The sequence below is a fragment of the Candoia aspera genome, chromosome 6 (assembly GCF_035149785.1).
Source record: "Candoia aspera isolate rCanAsp1 chromosome 6, rCanAsp1.hap2, whole genome shotgun sequence".
Taxonomy (NCBI): Eukaryota; Metazoa; Chordata; class Lepidosauria; order Squamata; family Boidae; genus Candoia; species Candoia aspera.
In genome coordinates this window covers 51,517,003-51,539,046 of record NC_086158.1, presented here as the reverse complement: position 1 = coordinate 51,539,046, position 22,044 = coordinate 51,517,003, and the positions used below count along the sequence as shown (strand labels likewise).

The 22,044-nt window shown below is 37.8% G+C and overlaps 1 protein-coding gene across 1 annotated transcript in view; it reads right to left on the bottom strand.

Moving 5' to 3' along the window:
• Nucleotides 1-7,142: 7,142 nt before the first annotated feature.
• Nucleotides 7,143-22,044, bottom strand: part of SORCS3 (sortilin related VPS10 domain containing receptor 3) — a 516,059-nt gene continuing 501,157 nt past the window's right edge. The window contains exons 24-27 of the mRNA XM_063307802.1: nt 18,517-18,616; nt 17,219-17,324; nt 8,495-8,655; nt 7,143-7,227 (exon numbers count right to left, since the gene is read on the bottom strand). Coding sequence (XP_063163872.1) covers nt 7,163-7,227; nt 8,495-8,655; nt 17,219-17,324; nt 18,517-18,616 — 432 coding nt within the window. The 3' untranslated portion in view covers nt 7,143-7,162. The remainder of the gene's footprint in view (nt 7,228-8,494; nt 8,656-17,218; nt 17,325-18,516; nt 18,617-22,044) is intronic.

Here is a 22,044-nt window from a genome sequence, read left to right as displayed (position 1 = left end):
GGGGGGGATCTTTCCTCTTTCTTCTCCCATTCAGCGAGTAAGCACTGTGTAACATACAATGGGGTGAGGTCTGCTTCAGGCATAGCCTCCAGGGTACAAATCAGTGTGTCCCACGTTTCATTCAGTGAGGACAGGAGGATATAGGATTGTGTGAGAGATGTAAATTCCATTCCTCTTTCCTGCAACTCAACAAACAGCTGCTGAATATAATGCAGGTGCTCAGAAAGGCTATCTCCTTCTGCAAGGTAGGCTTTGTACAGATTTTTTGTCAGGGTAACTTTACTCCCTGCTTTTGCCTTTATATACAAGTCTCTTAAAGCATCCCAAAGTTGCTTTGCAGACTGCATACCTCACACATGGACTAGCTGATTGTCCTCAACTCCCAGGATAATGGTGGCTCTAGCCCACTCATCCTGTCTCAGCTATTCAGCACTGGGATTTTGGGGGGTTTGCTCACCAATTGGCAGCCAAAGATTCTCTCTGCGAAGATACATCTCCATCTTCAGGGCCCAATTCAAATAGTTGGTCTCTGATAGGTGCTCCAGAGGCATCGCTGAGGGCTGGGAGGTAGCCGTGGCTTCTTCCTTCTTTTGAAAGTCACCTCAGCTGGCTTCTTTGTCCTGTAGACCGGCATTTGCTTGAAAATCTCCAGGCAGCTCCAAAGAAAATCTTCAGAGGTCTTTGCTACCTGCCTTTAAATTGTGCATGAGGTGTGGAGCTGATCTCTCTATTCTCTCTGGGGCTTACTGGGCTGTTTACTGGGCCCATAACCTGTTGGCAGATTGCTGGGAAAGCCTTTGGCCCAGGAGAGATCAGAAAAGTCACACACCAGGCATTTCTATAAAAATAATTTTATTTACAGAAAGCAAAACATATTTAAAAGCTTCTGCATTCTTGCAGGCTCTCAGTGAGAGCAGCTACATGCCTACACAGAAGGGAAACAGAAACTAAAACAAGTCCAGGCAAGTTCTTTCCCCCCAGGTGCAAAAATTAACATCCGAAAAAGAGACAATTAAATTCAACCTCTTCACCCGGCCAGAATGATTAGTTACCATAGTAATCTTAATCTGTAGTAGAAAACATTAACAATCTGTCCTCCAAAGAGCCCATGTCAAGGAAGGATATGAAAGCAGAGTACATTTTATGTAGCACTTGAACTGCAGCCTAAGGAAGAAAAATGCTACACCATGAAGACTTGCTTTATATGACAGCTAGTAAAATAATGCAAACTGACAGCTGTGATGTACAAAAATACATTTATTTTCAACAATTTCAAAATCACTGCCTTTTTTACAGTAGAAATATTCAAATGCAACAATAAAACCAATACAGTATATATTTATTTTTATTTTTATGTATATGTATATGTATATTTTTATCTTTCATGCATTTGTCTTATTTATTTCTTAAGTATTGCAGTTGTCTGACTCATTTAAACCTTAAAATGAAAGACAAATCAACATCAGTTTACTTAAGCTGAAATCACTGTAGGAGTCCATGGAAAGATAGTTACCATGTCTATGGCAACCTGACTGTTGTAGAACTTGGCAGACTTGTTTTGTTAGCATCCAGTAAAACACACAAGCTACACATAGCATTCAGCTACATGAGCACTCCCAATAGCCTACCACTTGCCCCAGGGAAACTGTAAAAGAGAGGGATTTTCATTGCAGCATCAGCTTCCTGGACCTTAAGGTTGCCACCAGTGGGGTGATTATGAAGGGGATTTAGAAGCTCCTTCAGAAGCTCCTCCTAGCTGAGGGCATTGCATTTTTATTTTTTATATACAAGCAGGCTCTTGAAAAAGGGATACATGATATGGATGGCTGGATAGTTGTGACATAGTGATAATAAATGCATCAGGAAAATGGAGGATAAGGCAAAAAGGCCTGAGGAAAAAAGCAGACACCCAAGAGGCTGTACCCTCGCTGTTAAAGTGACAGTGATGGTGGCCTCTTGAACATGAAATTCCTCCTTTTTTAGGTCAGATCAGTCGCTACCAAAACATCTCTTGTCCAGAATTTAATCCTGCATGAAAGCACTGTCATACTATATATCAAAGAGATCTGGCTGACAGAAGAGCAAAGAATTCATCTTTCTGATCTTTGACTACCAGGGTACTCTGTGGTACAGGAGGCTCAGATCAGAAGGTAGGGAGGTGGAATGGCTGACTAGATGCTCCACAGAAGCAGGCCAGCAATGGTGAAAGTATGCTGCTGCATTTCAGTGGCTGAACAGTATTAAAGCGTACTATTAGTTTATCAAACACTGTGGTCTATCTGTTGCTCTTCCTTAGAAAGCCAGAATGATTTGGGGTATGACACTAGCTTACTCTAGGATGCTTGTTCAGGGTTGAAGAATTCAGGAGTGGCTTGTGCCTTCTCATCCCCCATGATGACCATGGGCCTGGCCCAGTTGGTATCTGGCCCAACTCATGCATCAGGGTATATGTTGGATTTGTCTTTTTTATTTGAGTGGAGCTATGCCATTCCATTGGCATGAACAGATCACTCCCTGGTCAATTTTAGACTTTGCAATGGAGAACTGGTTAAAATAGTCTGACTCAAGTACCTGATGGAGGCAGTTGGCTCTACAAATGTGCTTGGGGAATTTCCCACTTCAGTCACATCCCTTTGCTGAGCTGTGGAATATAGAGATAACTTGGAGAGTATATACTGATGCTCCTAAGTTCTCTCTTCCCTAACGGAGAGCCAGATCAGTCCTATTCACTAGGAAGCTGAGATGTATGAAGTGGACAGCCTGCCAGCTGCTGTATAAATGAAATAACTCTTGTGACAGATTAGAATGTACAGTATATGGAGTGAGGCTCATCTGAACTCCTATGGTGCAGCAATGGAAGCTGCCACAGGTGGTTAGTTTTCTGCATCCACTGCATCCACCCAGGTCAACTTTGCTCTTCCATACTGTGCAGTACCTCATGACCAGGATGTTGGAGGGGAGGGAGCTACAACAATTGATGGTGTGCTATGAAGAATTTGCATTGTTTTGGAGGAGACTGCATACACACACACCCCAAAACTAAAAAGAATAGTTTTATTCTTAGCTATCACAGGATTTACAAGTGGCAGAGTACCTCCATACAGTTATGTTTAGTACTCTAGCTGCAGCCCTTCATGGCTTATTTCTATTTGGTGATCGTGACCTATGTTTTTGTTACATCCCGTATTTACTACTCCCACACAGCAGGTGGGTAAGAGGGGTTAGACTGATGGAAGCAGCATTGTGGAATTGCAGCACAAGCCCCATACCTTTTCTATGTGCATCACAATGTCACAGAGTTTTCAGTGAAATGCTATGACACAGCTTTTGTCATTTTTATGAAAGGTGCTAGTTCCTATGGATGACATTGCTGCAACAGCAATGGAGCTATCTCTGAACAGTCTCCAGGTGATACAATTGGTACAAACTGCAGCAAGCAGGCTGCTAACTGATGCATGGGACAGGGAGAATATATTGCCTGTATCGGAAGATGCGTTGGTTGCTGCTTGCTTACAAAGCATAATCTAAGGCATTGGTATTAAAGCTCTAAAAGGCTTAGAGCTTGACTGTCTAAAGGTCTTTTTTGTCTGTTACAACCTGATCATTTTTTAAGATTTATAGGAAAGCTCTCATAAAGTTGTCCCCCAGTCTGTAGCCCATCTTTCTGGCACGTGGGAGAGGTCCTTCTCCTAAATTGCTTGCAGTGGACCACACTCCCATAGGAATTGCATTGGACCCCCAGTCTCATTGTTTAGAAAATCTGTAAAGTCCAACTCTTTTGTAAGGCTTTTGTTAGAAATCTTAGGGTTTTTTTTTATTTTAATAAGTTTTTTGTTTGAAATTTGTTAGCAACCTTTAGTGTTGTTTAGTGCCCTGTCTGGCGTTTTGCTCATAGGGGAAGAATAAATAATAAGAATAAATATTTTTTATAATAAATTGTGCTAAGCCTGTCTTTCTACAGATTCTGTGCAATTTGTATGAGTATCTTTGAGAGTGTTCCCATGGGTTACTTGCATTCTCTCAATTCTTTATCAAGCTCATAATAAACTGCAAAAAACCCCAAAATCTTATAAAATAAATGGTACCCCCATCCTCAGAAAAATAAAAAAGCTTCCCCCACATGACAAACCACCAGTAATGTCACTGTACCACTGCACATATCTCCTAAAATCTTATACATTTTAAAGCAAATTGTAGGCATTGGCTGAAAATACATTGTCTACCTCTACTGTAGAAACTAACACTAGGAGCATCATTGGCAGGGGAAGGATAATTAGATGTGGGACTACTCATGGGATGAGTAGTCCTTATTTCCAAGCACCTAAATAGAACTATATTCTTTCCAATTATTGGATCAAATTTGCTGTACACCAATGCCTCTCAAGATATCCAGCCACTTAAAGTAAGTAAATAAAGGGTAGAAATCATTTAATTAAATTTCTCCTACCATCCCCTAAAGGCCATAGACTCTTCCTTATTTTCTAAGTCTACTGAATGTGTAAATGGCACACTTTTGGCATCTGGACACCATTTCACATCCCTCTATAATTCCATTGGCCTGGCATTATTCCAAAGCATCATGAGGGCAAAATGAAACAGAGAGCGGAAATGGTAAGGGTAATCTCAGAAATGTTCTCAAATTCTAAGAGTTCAGCTGAGATAGAAGTGAAAAAGAGGCTTTGCAGATTGCATTTTAATGCCTGGAAAGAAAGATGTCAGAGAACACACAGCACAAAAAAATGAAGACATTCAGTGATAACTACTTCACAAATACGAACAAAAGAACATGATCCACTTTTTTCTCAAACTGCCAACATTTTGGGACTGACACGGCAGACACAGACTAACTTGCTGAGTTAGTTGTTCTTGCTGTTTTTCTTTTCCTCCTTTCTATCTTCCCGTTTAATCTTTATTTTCTCTCTATATCCCTAGAATAAACATTTTGTATAGCTTACAGTTGCTGTTAGCTGAACAAGCAACTTTTAAGATTTAAGATTTAAAATGTAAAATGAAGCCAGTGATCTGAGTGGGGGAGTGGGAGATGAAGGGTTGAACTGTGGAGTTCTTGGTGCTCTCAGAGCACTGATGATATTACCTACTTGGATAATGAAACATCTGCAAGCAAACAACCAAGCGCAGAGAGCACCAAGAACTCCGAAGAGTGATCTCTCTATTGAAACCATATTTTAGAGCTATTTTTCCTGCAGAGAGGGAGAGAATAAGAGATTCTTCAAATCTCCCCAGCCGTATAAATATAGTAGTAGTCTTACATGTATATGTATATGTATATAGTGTGTGTGTACGTGTATGTGTGTGTATGTGTATGTATATATGTATATATGTCTTTGTGTGTGTGTGTGTGTGTATAGTGTATAGTGTATATATCTTCCAACACCACAACTAACATATCCCTGAATATAATGGCAACCATAAAATATGGACATTTTTACTGCACAGATATGATCTCAGAATAGTTAACCAATCAAGCATAGTATTGCTAATTAAGATCATCCAAATCTGCTGCCCAACAATTGTCACATAATACATTATAAAGCAAAGGTCTATCATTGTACGTTAGTCTATTACTTTGCATTGGAAATAATAATGCCACCTGGGGACCTTTGAGGACTCCTTCTGGAAGGCCATCAAAACATGGCTGTGGCAGCAGGCTTGGGGATCTCACAGAAATGGTGATGTAATGAGATGGCTGCATTGCTTTTATCAACAATTTTCTCTACTGTCTTGCTATTAATCATATTGTTGATGTTTTTAATTGTACTTGTTTAATATTTTGATTTTATGATTGTTTTTATTATGTGCCACCTAGAGTCACTTTTCTGTGAGATGGGCAGTTATATAAATACGATAATAAAAAAATAAAAAAAATAAAATTCCAGAATTTCCAGTCAACATGGCTATAGCAGACTATAGCAACTAATATTTCTATTTTCATTAAACAGCAGTTTAGAACTGTAAAGTCCAAACCCAACCATACAGAAGCTATATACTCATCTGACCAGCATCATCAGATGATCTGGAAGCTAAACACACAGTAAAATCATATGTGCTGAAAGGAGCTTCTATGATTGTATAGAGGCAAAAGTGGGAAAGAATCAGGATTAAAAAGTTAAAATAAGAGTAACAAACTCCCATGTAGTGGCCACCACTACAGGTTAAAAGTCAGTCTCTGTAGGACTTTAATTACTTGGCTTTCTTATAGTGAAGAATATTTCTTCACACAGCTAGTTAATTCAACTGGGTATATTATGGATGTTACATCGTAATTCAGAGCTTTGCAGATAAACCCCTTAGAGGATATAATTAACACCCTTCTCCCTACCACCTTCCTCTGAGGAAGAGGAACTGACTTAGCTATACTGTATTTTGAAATGTGCCCAAACTAGTATACACTTCTTTAGGGGATTCCTTGCTACAGTACTGATAAAATAAGGAAATAGATTTAAATATGACAGACAACTGATATGCATTCAAATCCCACATGTGATACAACTGCTCACTGCAGGCTTCCAATTAACGGTTTTGCTTCTGATATCAATGCAAATATGTGTGCTGTGTGTGTGCCTGTGTATGTTTTATTCATTTTAAATTTATCTTTTGCTAAACATTAAATTATTTCTAAAGAAATAAAAAGATATTTACATGGTAAGTATCTACATTATACCATCAGTATGAACATGCACCAGTGAGGGCCTCTTCAGAAATTTGGTCAATCTTGGTTTGGCCATTTTGTGCATCCCACCCATCCTCATTGGGATCTAAAAAAAATATTTCAGAAGGAACCCCAAAGAAACAATTTTCAAGATTTATCAGATAATGCCAGTGAGCTGAAAGCACTGGAGACAAGCATGTCTAATAAGAGCAATTAAATAGCCTTTTGAGATTGCCACTGGCAAAACAGCACAATTCTTTCAATTTAAGTTTAGGATCTTATACCGAGCTTTCATTCAGCTGTATATCATACTGTGATACAGTTTGCCAAATGCTCTATTTATGAATGTTCCCTGCAAAACAAAACGAAGCAAAACAAAAATTCCACACCATTAATATTAATAATAATAACAAGAAGAATTTCCCTTTATATAATCATAATATTAATTACAAAATAAAAACTGGGAAACGTTGTCAAAATGGATTCCTGGTATTAAACACTAGTGCAGTTCGGTATTTCCTTTGTGCTTTCACTGTTGGAGATCGTTGAGATGCTTCCTAAGCAAAAGAAGAAAGGGAGAGTAAGTAGATTTGCAAACTGCATCTTGATTTCATTCTGAATATTGTTCATGTGCCAAACACTAAATAGTTTTGTCTATTTGCTATTTTGTTGATTCCCTTTAATTTTTTTTTGCTTTGATTTGAACAACTATTTTTCTTTGTCCTGATAGGTGAATGGTTTGTGGAAATTGATACACAAACAACAAAACTGCATTTCCTGCTATGTTTTGGCTGAGAACCCAAGAAATGACTCTTATATAAAATAAGGGCACTATACATTTGAAAGCATAGAGTCATGGAAAAGACAGCGACTGATAGTATGACAATAGATGATGGGAGTCAGATGAGAAAGAGTTAAGCACAGATTTAGACACTGAATTGGAAATGGTAGCATCTATTTTGTGATGTGAACCATCACTGGGCCGTCTGTTCCAATTTCTCATTCAATCACTTTTTCCTTATTTATTGAAACACAGTTTATGTGTTTCAGTAGTGGCTTTCTAATGCTTTATTGCTTTTCAAGAGTTGAAAAATTTCCAGGAAGAAAAACATTATAATAATGTCCAGAAGATAAGGTATGTAAGAATTAATTATCTCAAAATTAATTAAATCTCAGGGTAGCAGATCTGTCTATTGCATATGTAAGGGACAGATGGAAACTGGCCGTCCCACACAAAAGAAAGGGCCAGGCAGCCTGGTCCAGGGCAGGAAAGAAAAAGAGCTGCAAAAGAATTTGATTTATTTTGTATATAAGGCTTCCTCTTGAAACACAGCAGTCACTAGAATACTTTTGTTATGGTTTCCTAACTTTTATTTAATAAATATTACTTATTGTAAGTTATTGGGATATTATGAGTTTGCCTAATTTATTATAGTCCTGCCTGTTGAGTAAATTTGACAGTATATTTCTTGCATTTTCTATTAATATAAATCTATTTTATGTGAGAGATATTTATGTTCATCAATGGAAGAAGATAAGAAGCAAAGAATCTTGTATATGTTTAAGGGATACACAATCATATTTTGGCAAACACTTTGAATTATGAACCAGGATCATATAAAATGTTGGGGGTGGGGGTTCAAATGAAAACTAAAATTGTTTTGATTTTAATTAACTATTAACACAATATGAATTAATTAAGTAAAATATTATGATCAGTTTTCCTCCTTCTTTCACAGTGACAATTCAGGTCCTTAGATTGGCGATGTCTGGTTAAGGGATGGTGACTGTCATTGCCATTGGCTGGATTCCCATGATGTTTACCTATAACCCGTGTGTCCAACTCTTTGTCCATGAGTTCTTCAGCGTCTGTGAATTCACTAAGTGTGATTTTGGGTGTATTTTCATTTTGGCCAACAGAACCAATCATCTCCTGTTCTTTGTCATGTTGGACCTGAGCATAGATGTTGATCCATGGAATTTTCCTGAATATAAAAGAAACAGATCTTCAATTATATATTTAACTATTCTAAATAACAAAGATAGTTGTCTTATTAACAGTAACAGTGATTTACCATTTAGATAAGTTGTATCACAAAAATAAGAGGAAGAAAGTATGATGAGTATAGTTAACATTTCAAAATGCCTCTGAAAGTGTTGGGCCTAATTTCAGTACATATGCAGGAGGAAGTATTCAACATGTTAGAAAAAATTCACAAGAGAGTCAGATCTGGAAGAGTGAAATCCTATATCCTCAGTTTATGAGAGCTGATACTCATAAGCATCCAATACAAACCACCAAGTTAAAAAAAAAACAAAAACATTTGCACTACAATATCACAACACAAGCCCTGGCATTTTGTATTTGGGTCCTGACTATAGACACAAGTATATAAGACATAATTTGTGTCATGATGTTGTAACATGATGTTGTAACATGTGTTTTGCGATTTGTACCCCCTCACCCCGTTCATACATATGCTGGCAATACGAAACACACAGAAAGAGAGAGAGACAGAGAAAGAGAGAGAGAGAGAGAGAGAGAGAGAGAGAGAACATCTGCATAAAAGGAAAAAGAAATAAAACATTCAGATTAATTGGAGAAAAACTGCAACATCTTCATTTTCTAAATCATGTCTAGAAAAAATTTCTACTGGTCAAGTTTTTGTAGCATTTGCATGCTGGAATTCTAACCCAGTAAAATCCTATTTATGAGCTTCGTGTGGCATAGAGTAGTAGGCAGCAGTATTGCAACTGAAAACTCTCCCCACGACCCGAGTTCGATCCTAGCGGCAGCTGGATTCTTGGGTAGCCAGCTCAGGTTGACTCAGCCTTCCATCCTTCTGAGGTTGGTAAAATGAGTACCCAGCTTGCTGGGGAAGGTGACGACTGGGGAAGGCAAGGCAAACCACCCTGCTCTATAGTCTGCCAAGAAAATGTCGCAAAAGTGGTGTCCCTCCAAAGGGTCAGACATGACTCAGTGCTTGCACAGGGGACCTTTCACCTTTCACAAAATCCTATTTAATGAAACACTTGGGGGAAGAGATGGCTTTATGGGAGCATTGGAATGGAAGGAAACAATTAAATAGGCTTCTCTAATCTGAATCTAATCAAAATCCCCTGGGAATTCGGGGAGATTCTTGGAATACTATTCCTTAGAGTCTAAATCTCTAAATATCAGATGAGATACTTTTCCACTTCTGACTTTAACTCAGTGAATACTTCTGCTGTCAGAGTTACATGCTCTGTTACAAACAGCAAATGGTGTAATTTTCTAATGCTGCTGTAAGATATCTGATATGATGAAGAAGACTTGATCATTGATGTCAACTAATAAATTCATGGAGTTATCAAAGAGAATCAGATCAAACAGCAGTGCCAACAACTGAAGCAAAAGCATTAAAGAGCAGAAGGAGTCCTGGACAACAAAAACAATGTTGTTGTTGTTGTTGTTTAAATAAGGAGCTTACTTATATCAAAGATTATCAAAAAGAGAAGAATAACAGAAAATATTTAACAAATCTGAATGGTAACATATACCTCACTGTCTGCTCTGTGTTCAGGCTGATTGCTTTTCCAGACAGTTAGAGCTTTCTGCAAAATAAATGTTGTGTGACTCTTCCTTTATTCACCTCCTTTTGACATCCTTTTAAATGGTTGTTAAATGGCTGGGAGGAAAAGTATCAACATTTCTGCTTAATCTTATTTTCTCTAGGGCAAAAAGTTATCAGCTACCTTTGATATTTCTGTATGATCTATCTTCTAAGATCTATATGATCATCCTAGTTCTCTTGAAAATTATGAGCCAGGCTCATTTAGCTTTGGTGCATGCTTGCCTGATTTTATATATCTTAATTAGGTCATTAGTAACTCATATAAATATGTCATTATTTCTTGGAAAGCTTGCCTTTTCTGATTCTGGTCCTAGTATCTCTACTGGCTGTAAACCTTTTCAACTTAAATGGGGTTTAGGTTTTCCCTTCTCCGCCATATTACAGAAGCTAGATAAGAGGGGGAAAAAAATCAGAATAAAATTCCATACTCTCAGCTTAATCCAAATTTTACTGCTACATTTTACAGGGGTCACCTAAGTAAATACATTTCCAAAGCAATATATGGGAAATACATATGGAAATGTCCAGAGCTTATTGAATAGAGTGCCTTATGTCAGAAGATTTCTTCTCCCTGCCACACTTTTGATTAAATTTAGATGGGCATAAAGGGGTATGCAAGGTGGGCTGGCCCCAGTAAGATGCCTTATGCTGAAGAAGCAATGTATTCTGCCTTGAATCTTCAATTAGAAGCAGAAAGGCAGGGCTGATCTGTCTTGACCAGCCATTTTGCTTTGATAAAAGTGGCTTCCACACATTTGCAGAAGCCATTTTTTCTTGACCACTTTGCTGCTTAGAAATAGGAAGCTGCTTCTCTTTGTTGAGCTCTTTGAAGATGTGCTTTAACAGCCTCTTCATCAAAACAAAAGCACTTCTGCACAGATCTGAATATCATGTTAATGAATGAACTGAGCTTCCTGAACTCAATAAAACTTCTCTGTAGGTGGCAGACCAAAAGAAAACAGCAACTAAAAAGACAGTTCTCTCCGTCTTCAACTGGATACTGCTGGAATTATAAAACAAACTTGGGTCAGATGAGGCAGTCCAGACTTCTTGACATGAAATATTCCAGTTTTCTTGCAAATATGCCCTTCTGTTTTAAGCATGTTTCTGAGAGTATATTAAAAATATCATTTAAAAAATTCCTATGACTCTTTTGGTGGGACCGTGGCCATCCTCAGTCAGATCAGAAAGGAAAATTAGAATATGACAAATTAATATTAGAAATCTTAACATAAGGTAGACATTGGTCCAGTATTCATGAAGTGTTTTCTACTATAGTGTTGATTTTCCCTTGAAAATGTTATATGACTCTTCCAAATTTATAAAGGAAGATGAACATTGGGGATCTTGCCAAGAAGAACTTGTGAATTTACCCCACATCCAAATATATTCATACAGTGTTTACTTGCAATTTTGAAATGTTCTAGTAATTTTGGAGACAAGCAGAAACTTGCTCACTCATTTCTAACATGGTAACTATTGTCATTATACTAGAGCACCCCAGATAACTGAGTCTCTACTGAGATTTAGTCCTAAACAACAAAGACTTCTATGAAGTCATATATCTACTGTAAAGCACAATAGCTAAATTACAGGTAGTCCTCATTTAGTGACCACAATTGGGACCAGCAACTTGGTTGTTAAGCAAAGTGGTCACTAAGTGAAACCACAACCGTGCTTAGGATCTTACTTCAGATTACTTTACAGATCTGTCAAGGTCATAAATGTGAGGATTAGTCACAAAGTTGCTTTTCATCACTGTCATAATTGCAAAGGGTCACTAACTGAGGCAATTACTAAGTGAGGACTACTTGTGTATGTAACTTTAAGGAGGATTTAGAAAAGGATAAATTATCTCACCCATGTACACACATAACAAAGACACTGAACCAATTTTCTTTCCACCTGCCATGCTGAAGAAATATAGATTCACTTCAGTCTGTGTTAGATTGTTTGTGCAAAAGCACCCTAAAGGTATACACACAAACATCAATTGTGAAAAAATATATATAACAAAATTAATACTCTTCTTATACCATCATTTTGTTCCATAGTAAGGTATTTTTTATTCCTCCAAGTTTTCTTCCATGTGCACATGTCCAATGGCATCTCTTGCTTTATGCAGGCCTTTAATAAACTACCCGCATATGTGTCAGCAGAGTGCCAATTGTAGCAATTTATAAAATTAAAAATTGATGCAGAGACATGTTTCCCCTATCTCGGCTAAATGAAAGCCAATATTCTAGCTGGAATTCTATCTCATCACAAAAATGCACATTGCTTTCCTGATGAGATACAGTCCAAATAATCACTACAGATTAGGCTGCAGATTCCCCAATCCTGAACAGTGAGAAGTTCTTTGAAACAGCATTATAAGAATTTAAAAATGATTTTGTTGGACCAGACCAGTGCTTCATCCAGTTCAGTTCAGCAATCTGCATCACACAGTGGCCAACAGATGTATTTACAAAACTCACAAATCTATCATCTATCTATCTATCCGTCCATCCATCCATCCATACACACACACACACTCCCAGGCCTCTGGTGGACAAACTCCCAGGTCTCTGGTAGAGGACCTGAGGTTGAAGAAGACACATACCATCCATAGGGGTGAGAAGGGTTTTTTTTTTTAGAGTAATAGCTGTCTTCTACTTTCACACCCCAGTAATTGAGATTTAGGCTACTAAATAGCCATCAATACTATGAAAGGTTGATAGTTCAGTCCTCCATGTCCAGTCCAATCCCCCTTTTAAAAACCATCAACATCTAATGGTAGTGACTTCCCTAGTTTAACTCTGCTATCTAGCACGATTATCTTTGTATGAGACAGCATTAAAGATGTTGAGATATTTGCTTTACCTACAAAATGACTAGGTACTTCTACAAGAGAGTAAATCTATTGCTTTATGTCAAATTCCAAGAGAGATTGAGAGATGCAGCTTAAGGAGCTGTTAGAAAATTCATGTGTCTAACATAAGCCCTCTTTAACTGTTTGCCTAAACTTAAAAGAGATGCAATGGAATGCATGCTTGTGTGACAGAGGGGGGCCATGAATGCATGCATGCCTATCACCTCAGTCCTTACTGCATTGAGCTTTTGAAGGATTCATAATTTTCAAGACAGTTTGTTCATGTTCAAATGATCATGACTAGGGTTCCTGCTCAGAACGTTCTACCCCTGGACTTTCATTTCACATCCATCAGTAATGCAGAATAACTAGCTGGCTTGTTGTATTACTGTTTATCCATTGACTGATATCTGCAAATGGTTCATTTAAGACTACTTGGATAAGATGTATATTTTTGTTTAAAATATCAAATTTCTATCCCACAAATTAGCAAGCCTGTCCTATCTACCTCAGTGTCCCAGGGCCGCAACTAGGGAGGGGGAAGCGGGGCATGCGCCCTGGGCGCTGTGCTGGGGGGAATGCCAAAATGAGCATTGGGGGGGGTGCCAAAATGAGTGCTGGGGGGGCGCCAAAATGGGTGTGGAATCCATATTTGCCCCAGGTGACACAGTCCCTAGTTGTGGGCCTGCAGTGTCCTACCAAGTATCCACTATGATATATGGGGTTCTGCCATTATATGTCCAATGCAGGGGTGAGGAAGGTTAGGTGAATATGCTGCTTATGGAGAAACAATCTCTTCCCATTCTACAGGCTATAAAATTAACAAAGCACATCTGGATTTGCACCTGGTATCTTTAAGTTAAACTCATGTTTGGCACGAATGTAGTTTTTTTGTTAAATACTCATGTGATCTGTGCAGTACGAAGAGGACTTATCTATTTTTCACAAGGCATGGAAAAAATGGAAACATACAGGAGGCATGAACTTATGTCAAAATCAAGCAACAATTCTCCATAGAAATCTTCCTTCCTTCCATCCATCCATCCTAGCAAAACCTGCATCTCCAAATGTTTATTGGCACTTTTACCTCAAAAATGGATCTTGTCTCCTTATCTTTGTGTTTTAGTTTTGGTGAGTATTGTGTGTGTATATATCTTCATATGCTGTAGTGTATCCTTATAGAAGTGAAGAGGCTTGCACATCCTAATGATGGTATGAGCTATACCCAGAAGAGTCACCAATGATGAATAGATTATAGATGAGATTAAATATGATCCACTGGAGAGGAAATGGCAACTATACCAGTTCTCATGTTCACTGTTTCAATGTGCACTGTACATCGTAACGTTTCACATGCCATGGTGCTGACGTGCATTTCTGTTTGGGAGGGAGCTGCTGTGAAACCTTGCACCAAGCTCTGTATCTATGTTCATTTCAATGGAATGTGTTTGGGTTATGTGCTCTGCTCAAGGACTTTTCCCATGGACCATCAGAAGCCATTAGGAGCACCTGGGATTGTGAGCCTGGGAAGATTCTACGGGGGGAGGGATCTCGTTTGTACCGAGGGTTTTTAGTTTGCATTTGGCACGCTTTTTCCATTCTCAGCTTTCTTTGTGATCCTGCACACTATTCTTTAATAAATCAGATATCTGTGTGATCCTGCTCATGAGTCTGATGGTGTTTTAGAATAGGCAATCCTTACACCAGTATTCTGCCAAGAGAACTAAATGGACATTCAGAAGCAGGACAACATCTACATCATACTGGAGGGTGAATCTCTCCCATATCCAAAGGTATCTAATGAGCTACTGGGAGCAGAGGGCAAGTATATTAGCACTGGTGTGTATGATGTGGATAGATTAATGCCCCCCAAAATATTTAGCTGCTGGGCTCAGACACAAAAGGGAAGTTTGATATATGTATGTATGTATGTATATATGTATAGTATACCACTGGTACATGAAATTTCAGAATCATGAACCAAGGCAAATTCGATATTGCAAGGCAAAAATACAAAGATGAAACACTGACATTCTGAAAATAGCAAACTGAAATGGACTGGAATGGTCACTTCTCATAAGAGATGTTCAAATCTATTGTGGAGGGGAGGGAAGGGGAGAAAGAGAGAGAGAAAAGTGAGAAAGAGGGAGGGAGGAAGGAAGGAAATAATTAGAGGAGCCATCCTGGCCATCAAAAGGGTTTCAACCCCCACCAAAACATAATAGAGTCCAGGACAAGCCAATTAATATTATGGTGATGTAAGTCTGTGTTTCGACCACTGACTTACAGGAAAGAGAACAGTTCTATGGTAACTTACAACCTGATCAACATGATATGTACAGCATATCAAAGCTTCATTACAATCAGTGACCAGAATTGGGTGCAATTCAGAAAAAGAATTGGAGCAAATAAACTAAAATATTATAAATAAAAATAAGAAATAAATGATTAGAAAAGATATTGTGCTACAAAGACTATTAAGGAGAGACTGCACAATTATTAAAATTGTTAAAATGCAGAGGTGCTAAAATGTTTGAATTCTGGTTCAGAGATTATTAAAAGGTACCGAAAGGATAAGTAAATATAATTATATCACTAGGAAAAAAAGTGGCCATGGGAGTAGATGAGTAATCTTGTTCACTACTGATTGTTTTAATCACAGGGTAACCATACTGCATATTCATATGATTCTAATGACATTTTGGACATCAGAAACTAGGCTGTCAAGCAGTGATGGCTATAGAACAAAATTTAGTTAGTTCCTGGAGGATATTTCCGAGGTAGCTGATAAAAGAGAGAGTATAAGGTATTTTGTAATACCTAAAGATTAAGAGTGGTACAATTACTTATTTGCATCAATTTGAACAGAAAGGAAAACATGAGTGATTAATTCAGTTTGTCCCAGTATATAGAGGTAAAGACATTGAATCTTTCCTCAATATCGAATTTGGCTAATGTAAACTTTCTTCTTTGTGTTCAGTAGTAGATATTAGAGAGATACCTGGCCACTAAGAATTAACTATCTAACATGCCTAAGGTACAAATCTGAAGGAGGAACTTTTTTTTACATCTAGGTCCAAGTTGTTGTTGTTGTTTTAATCTCTCAAAAGAGCTTTCTCATAATCAGTGGAAATCAGGTATTGCAATACAACATAAAAATTACATTATTGTAATTATGGATGGGTTTGAGTTATCTCACTTAAATGCCTAAGGTGTCTCCTCCCACCCCCAACCCCACCCCCACCCCTATCCCCATCCCCACCCCACTTTTCAGGATAAGTAGATATTCTGTCATCTTCCCCTCTGCTATATTTTCTGCTGGCAGTTAGACAGAGGGCCAATAAGAGGATTGTTGCAGAATCTTGGCAACCACATAAGGTTCAAAAAAGTGAAATAAAATACCATATACCTTCTTAACACCTCAGTTAAATACACCAAAGTTAAAAAAAAGCAATGCCTTTTTGCTTCCCACCCCTTTAATTGCACAAGAAAGCTGGATTTTGTTTTGTTTTGTTTAACGTTCTAGCTCTAGCAATGGTAACTTCTGGCAGATAGACATTTCTTTGGGATGAAACTGAGAATTTTTTGAATGATGGGTTCAAAATCAGGTCAAATGTAGCTTTTCTCATGGCCCCACCCACTTCCCTATAGCCTTATCTACTGTATATTTTGGTACATGACTCCAATATACAACTGGAAGGTCACGTGGAGCTCTTGGCCTGGAAAAGCTCTGCAACTCTGCTTTGAACAGTGGAAATATATGGAAATGAGAGCTTTGTGGAGCACAAAATATAAGGAATCAATGTAATGATATGGATAACTGCATTCTAAACGTTATATCCTGAGTCATATGGCAGTTGTCTCAGTGTACAAGAGTGATACCCATGCTTGCAGTGAATGCCTGGAACTCATCTTTGCTTCCATTCTTCAAGTAAGGCATCCCCTATCCTCCCTCTTCCTTCTTTTCTTCAAAACCTGCATCAATGTATATGAAAGCCAGCTGCAGGGTGTTTTTTTTTTTCTTTCTTTCTTTTTTGGCTCAAGCAGATTTTCTGTGAATAGCAGAAAGGAGTACCAACATACCTTTTAAACTTGTAGATTAAAAAAACAGCCAAGCCGACAAAGACCACCAAGAGTAGCATCAGCATTGCAGAGCTGCTATGTCCAGCACCAGGGTCAACAAGAGGTGCTGAGAGGTAGAAAAAGATCATATTATGCAGTAAGATAAAGTCATTAAATGTAGAGATGGCAGAAAGGATGCATCTGTCTCATGCCTTTGCTGCTACTACCTTATTATCATTAACAAGAGAAAAGGCAGTGTGTGTGTGTGTGTGTGTGTGTGGTCATGGGTGGGGTCGGGGACCAGTACTACTCCCTTGGAACTCTCAAGGTTCCAAGTAGCTCAATAATGAAGAAGAAACAGCAGGTTGTGAGCAGACTGCCCATCTTATTATTTTGGTTTCTTTTCAACCAAGCTGCTAATCGGAAACAGTATTTGCAAAGAAGTTAAGACAACGCTTTTCAGACATGTCTTTAAATAGGATTAACCATGATTTTGGCTGTAGTCTTTAATGCTAGGAGGAGAAAAAAAACACCCTTAATTCTTTTCTACTTGTTCTCATTCAATCTGAGGAAAGAGAATTTGCTTTCAAATGTCCACAGCTATGCATTTGGTTCTGAAAAGCCATTTGTACCCAAATCTAAGTGCTCCCCAGCCCTCAAATTTAATATGAAGAATTGAAGAACACTTTATATTTTCCCTTTTTAAAAAACTTTAAAAAATAGTTGCCTTGATTGCTTCCTATGGGTAGAAAGGCAATAAAATTCCTGTGTTTTCTGTTCTTCGGTTGCTAGGTTGTAAAAATAAATTATGGTTAGATTTTAGTTGAAGGACAAAGAACTGGAGAAACAAATCTCTTGTTATATGCCACAGTCATCTATTTGTAAATCTGAATAGATTATTTCACTCCTACCTATGCCATCAGCACCAGACTAAGCCTTTTTAAAAATAACTCTGTCTTTGAATCAGTTAACTCAACTGTTTTGTCCCTCAACTAAACCTAGATTTATCATTGTGGAATTGTTGGATTTCTCAAGCAGCCCTCTTTTCATTTCCTTTCAACTGAAACATATCTAAGTGGATTTTACTTAGATCAGCCTTCACCCACCTACTTCCATTAAGAGGTATTGAATTCAGCTCCCAGAGTACCCAACCAGCTTTTCTGAATGTTTACTAAAAGTGTAGTAGCAACCTGTCTAAGAACAATGCCCAAGATAATATGATAGCCCTCTTCAATGTTTATTTTCTTCTCAGAAGAACATAAGCTAATCATAAGATATCACCTTGTGTTCCCTAAATCTTTTCTCCTGTGCCAACTTACCTAATGTTAGCTGAGTGACATAAACAATTATTTCCACACCAGGCTTCAACTCAAATTGAACCAGGTTCTGATTTAGAGCACTGAAGAGGATTTCAACAGCCTGAAGAGGAGTGGAGGAAAACACAATTAAATATTCATAAACAACAGCAATTAATAATAATTCTCACTGGCATATAACGTCTATTAACAGCAAAGTCATTCACTACATGCTAGCTCTTCCAAAATCCCAACTATATCATTCATATACAAAAGGACATAATCCTTTTGTGTCTTGGAATAATCCCAATATATGAAGAAGTTAAGAGGGGGGGAAAAAAAAACTTCTGGAGGGAAAGTAAATGGAAAAGAGAATGAAGAGGCAGAAAAATGCCCCTCTTAGCACCTAGACTGCAATTTTTTAATTACCAAGTTATTGTTGCTATATTATTTATCAGTCACAGAAATATATTTTTAAGATTGCATTTAGCACAGACTAGAGTTGCAGCAGATTTAGTTCCAACTGTAATTCCCTCTTTCTCTTTTTCTCTACTTACACACACTTACACACACTTACACACACTTGTATGCATGCACATACAAACACACACAAGCATAGGGCTTGGTAGTAGAGCATGTGCTTGACTTTGCTTTCAGAAAAACCCAAGTTCAATGCCCACCCTCTTGAGAGAGAGCTAAAAAATATCTTCAAAAAAGTATGGATTTGTTAAAAGGGTATTTCCTAAGCTTATAACTTCTGAATTACTCAAAAGGTGCACTGGTTCACCTAACTAACTGACAGAGACTTAATAGTCTTCTTAGGGCATTTTAACCACTGTAGAATAAGGGTTAAGACATAATGTGGAGCCAGTAATTTAGGTAGTTCTTAAGAACTAGTGTGGCATAGTGGCTAAAGTGTTAGACTAGAAACAGAGACACCTAGCTTCAAGTCTACTTAACAGTCTACTTTGTGAAAAGTAGAATACAAATCCAGCAATAAAATATAAGTAAATGTCTTACTTGGAAATGAATTCCACTTTATTTCAGGAAATAATAAAACATATTTTAAAGAAAAAAATAATGACATTATGACTATGTGAATGACTAGCTAGTTGTCCGAAGACTACACAATATTTCAGTTTAAAGCATAAAGAGAAAGGGGGTGGGGAGGTGCTCTGATGAGCGACGTCACCCCCTTTGGGCTCAAACATGTCCAAGTCAAATGATATATTGATGTTAGTTTTTTTTTTCTTTGCTTCTCCAATCCTTAAGACTTTGCCCTGCCCATGTCTGTGAGACTCTGGGCATCTGCCCTAAAGTCCAGGCCTAGTTGCATTGGTTGTAAGGTGTTGTCAATCAGTGTAGAGTTTAGTATAATTTAAAGCCTACTGTACTCCCAGAATAAAACTGGATAACATTGCACTCATTCTAGATTGCGACCTTGGGAACAAAGCTGTTGTTCCTACTTAGTTTATCTTTCTGCCTGTAGCTGCTAAAGCAATTTTCCCTATTCCATAATTGCCTGCCCTTGCTCCTCTTTTCTCCCTTAATTCTAACTCCTACAACTACTTTAAGTATATAACAAATGATTTTCTCCAGACTTTTCCCCATATACAGCATTTGATGAAGTTGAGATCCATAGAAATCTATGTGATAACGAGTCTGTTACTTTAAGAGGCCACAAGACTCTTGGTTTTCAGAACCGTAGTATCCCTTAGATTAGTCTTTCTTCAATATTTCTATACCTAAGTCTTCCTCCTGCACCCTAAAGCCACTGTATATTGTTCTGTATTGTTCAGGAAAGTTGCCAATGTCCAGGTACAAGTAGCTGTGGAAAAGGAAGAAGGGAACCAAGAGATCCCTTCTGCACTCTTCCTTCTCTTTGAGGTTCTTATTATCTAAAGGTATCTTCTTAACTGTTGATGATTGTTAACCTTGCAAGGTAGACCAGACAGGAAACATGGCCAGATGAGCTAATTCTACTTTTTTGTAAGGTTATATTAATAGACTGAAAGTCTAAAAGTATACTTCTCCCCCTACCCCCTTTACAGCCTAGGAACTAGGGATGGTCCCTTCTGAATTGCTTGCCCCACCTACACTCCTGCTGAAGGCTAATTTGCCTTTTATCTTACCATTTCCTTGGCTGTGTCTCTTTGCCCTGTCTCCCAAGGTCATTACCAGATACCATTACATGTTTGTGATAGATCCAAATGATCTACAGTATCTGGAGAAGCTTGCTTTCACATTCAGATCACCTCTGTTAGATTGCAAAGAGGTGCATGTAACCTGTCAAGCCTCAATCTACATCTATAAGAGATTAAAATACTCTTAAATTTAAATACTCTCTTATAAAGCTTCTCCATTCTAAATAACTAGATAGGTATTTTTCCTGATATAGCTTGGGAATTGGGCAGCAGCTAAAATAAATATAAACAAACAAACTCTACCTTTTAATCCTTATATTCATGGGAGCCTCAGAATAAGTAGCTAGCTCCGTCTGGAGATACTAAAACATTTTGATCACATGCATGTTTTTTAGTGATTTGTCATGATAGAGGAAAGGGAAACATCCAAATGTCATGGGGTCCAAGGGTTGCATCACTGCTGACATCAGTCTGACTCCCCTTGTCCTCCCATGGATATTACTGTAACTTCTGCTATGAATCCTTTCAACAAAGTTTAAAAATAAATCCTAAAGCAGGAGTGTACTAGGTTCTATGTTAGCTATAGGTTCTATGCTGCCAAAGTTTAGTTTTTAATTGACAAAAAGGAAAAAAAAACATGGTGGATAAACATATAAAAGACATTTAATCATTTTAATTAAATGTGATTTTAAATTTAATTTAACTTTTTTTTCCCCTTAACTTGGATCCATTCACTTTTTGGAGTGTTGATCCAGTCAACTCAAAGGCCAAGCATGGCCCTTGATTTGAAAAAAAAAATTGTATATCCTTTACTTACTAAGCAACTATAACAATTTTTTAAAATTAAATAAAAATGCCTCCCTCCAAATTCAGTGACTGCTTTGTACATGACGAATCAGGACAACATTGTGGAGATTTCAGCTGCCATGCCTTTCCCCAAAACTTTGTCTGACATCACCTCCCTAAAGCTACAATTCAGTTATGCTAAATTATAACACAGCATTATTCCCTTGACAACTGGGTGTCAGAGAAATGGCAGCTGCCAATGGGGAACTCAGTTTCTTCTTCAATGACCTTGGTAGTAGAATGAAAACACTATGAAACAAAAGCTCCCTCTTCCAAAATCACATCCATTTCACTTCCTGTATCTTTATCGCAAGTTTTCATTTGAAAGCTTTCCACGCAACACTTATATGAACAATTGTAATATATATGCTATGGATTGTTAGATACCCATGCCTACTTGGCAGGCCATCACAAAGAGTAATAAAATTTGCTGAAATGTCCTGTTATAAATCTTGGTCCTTAGAAATTTCAAAAAGAATCACTACATTGATGAATTGAAAGACAGAACTGATTAAAAACTGGGGAAGGGTAGAAGACTTCAGTTGGAATCAAAGATAGATCA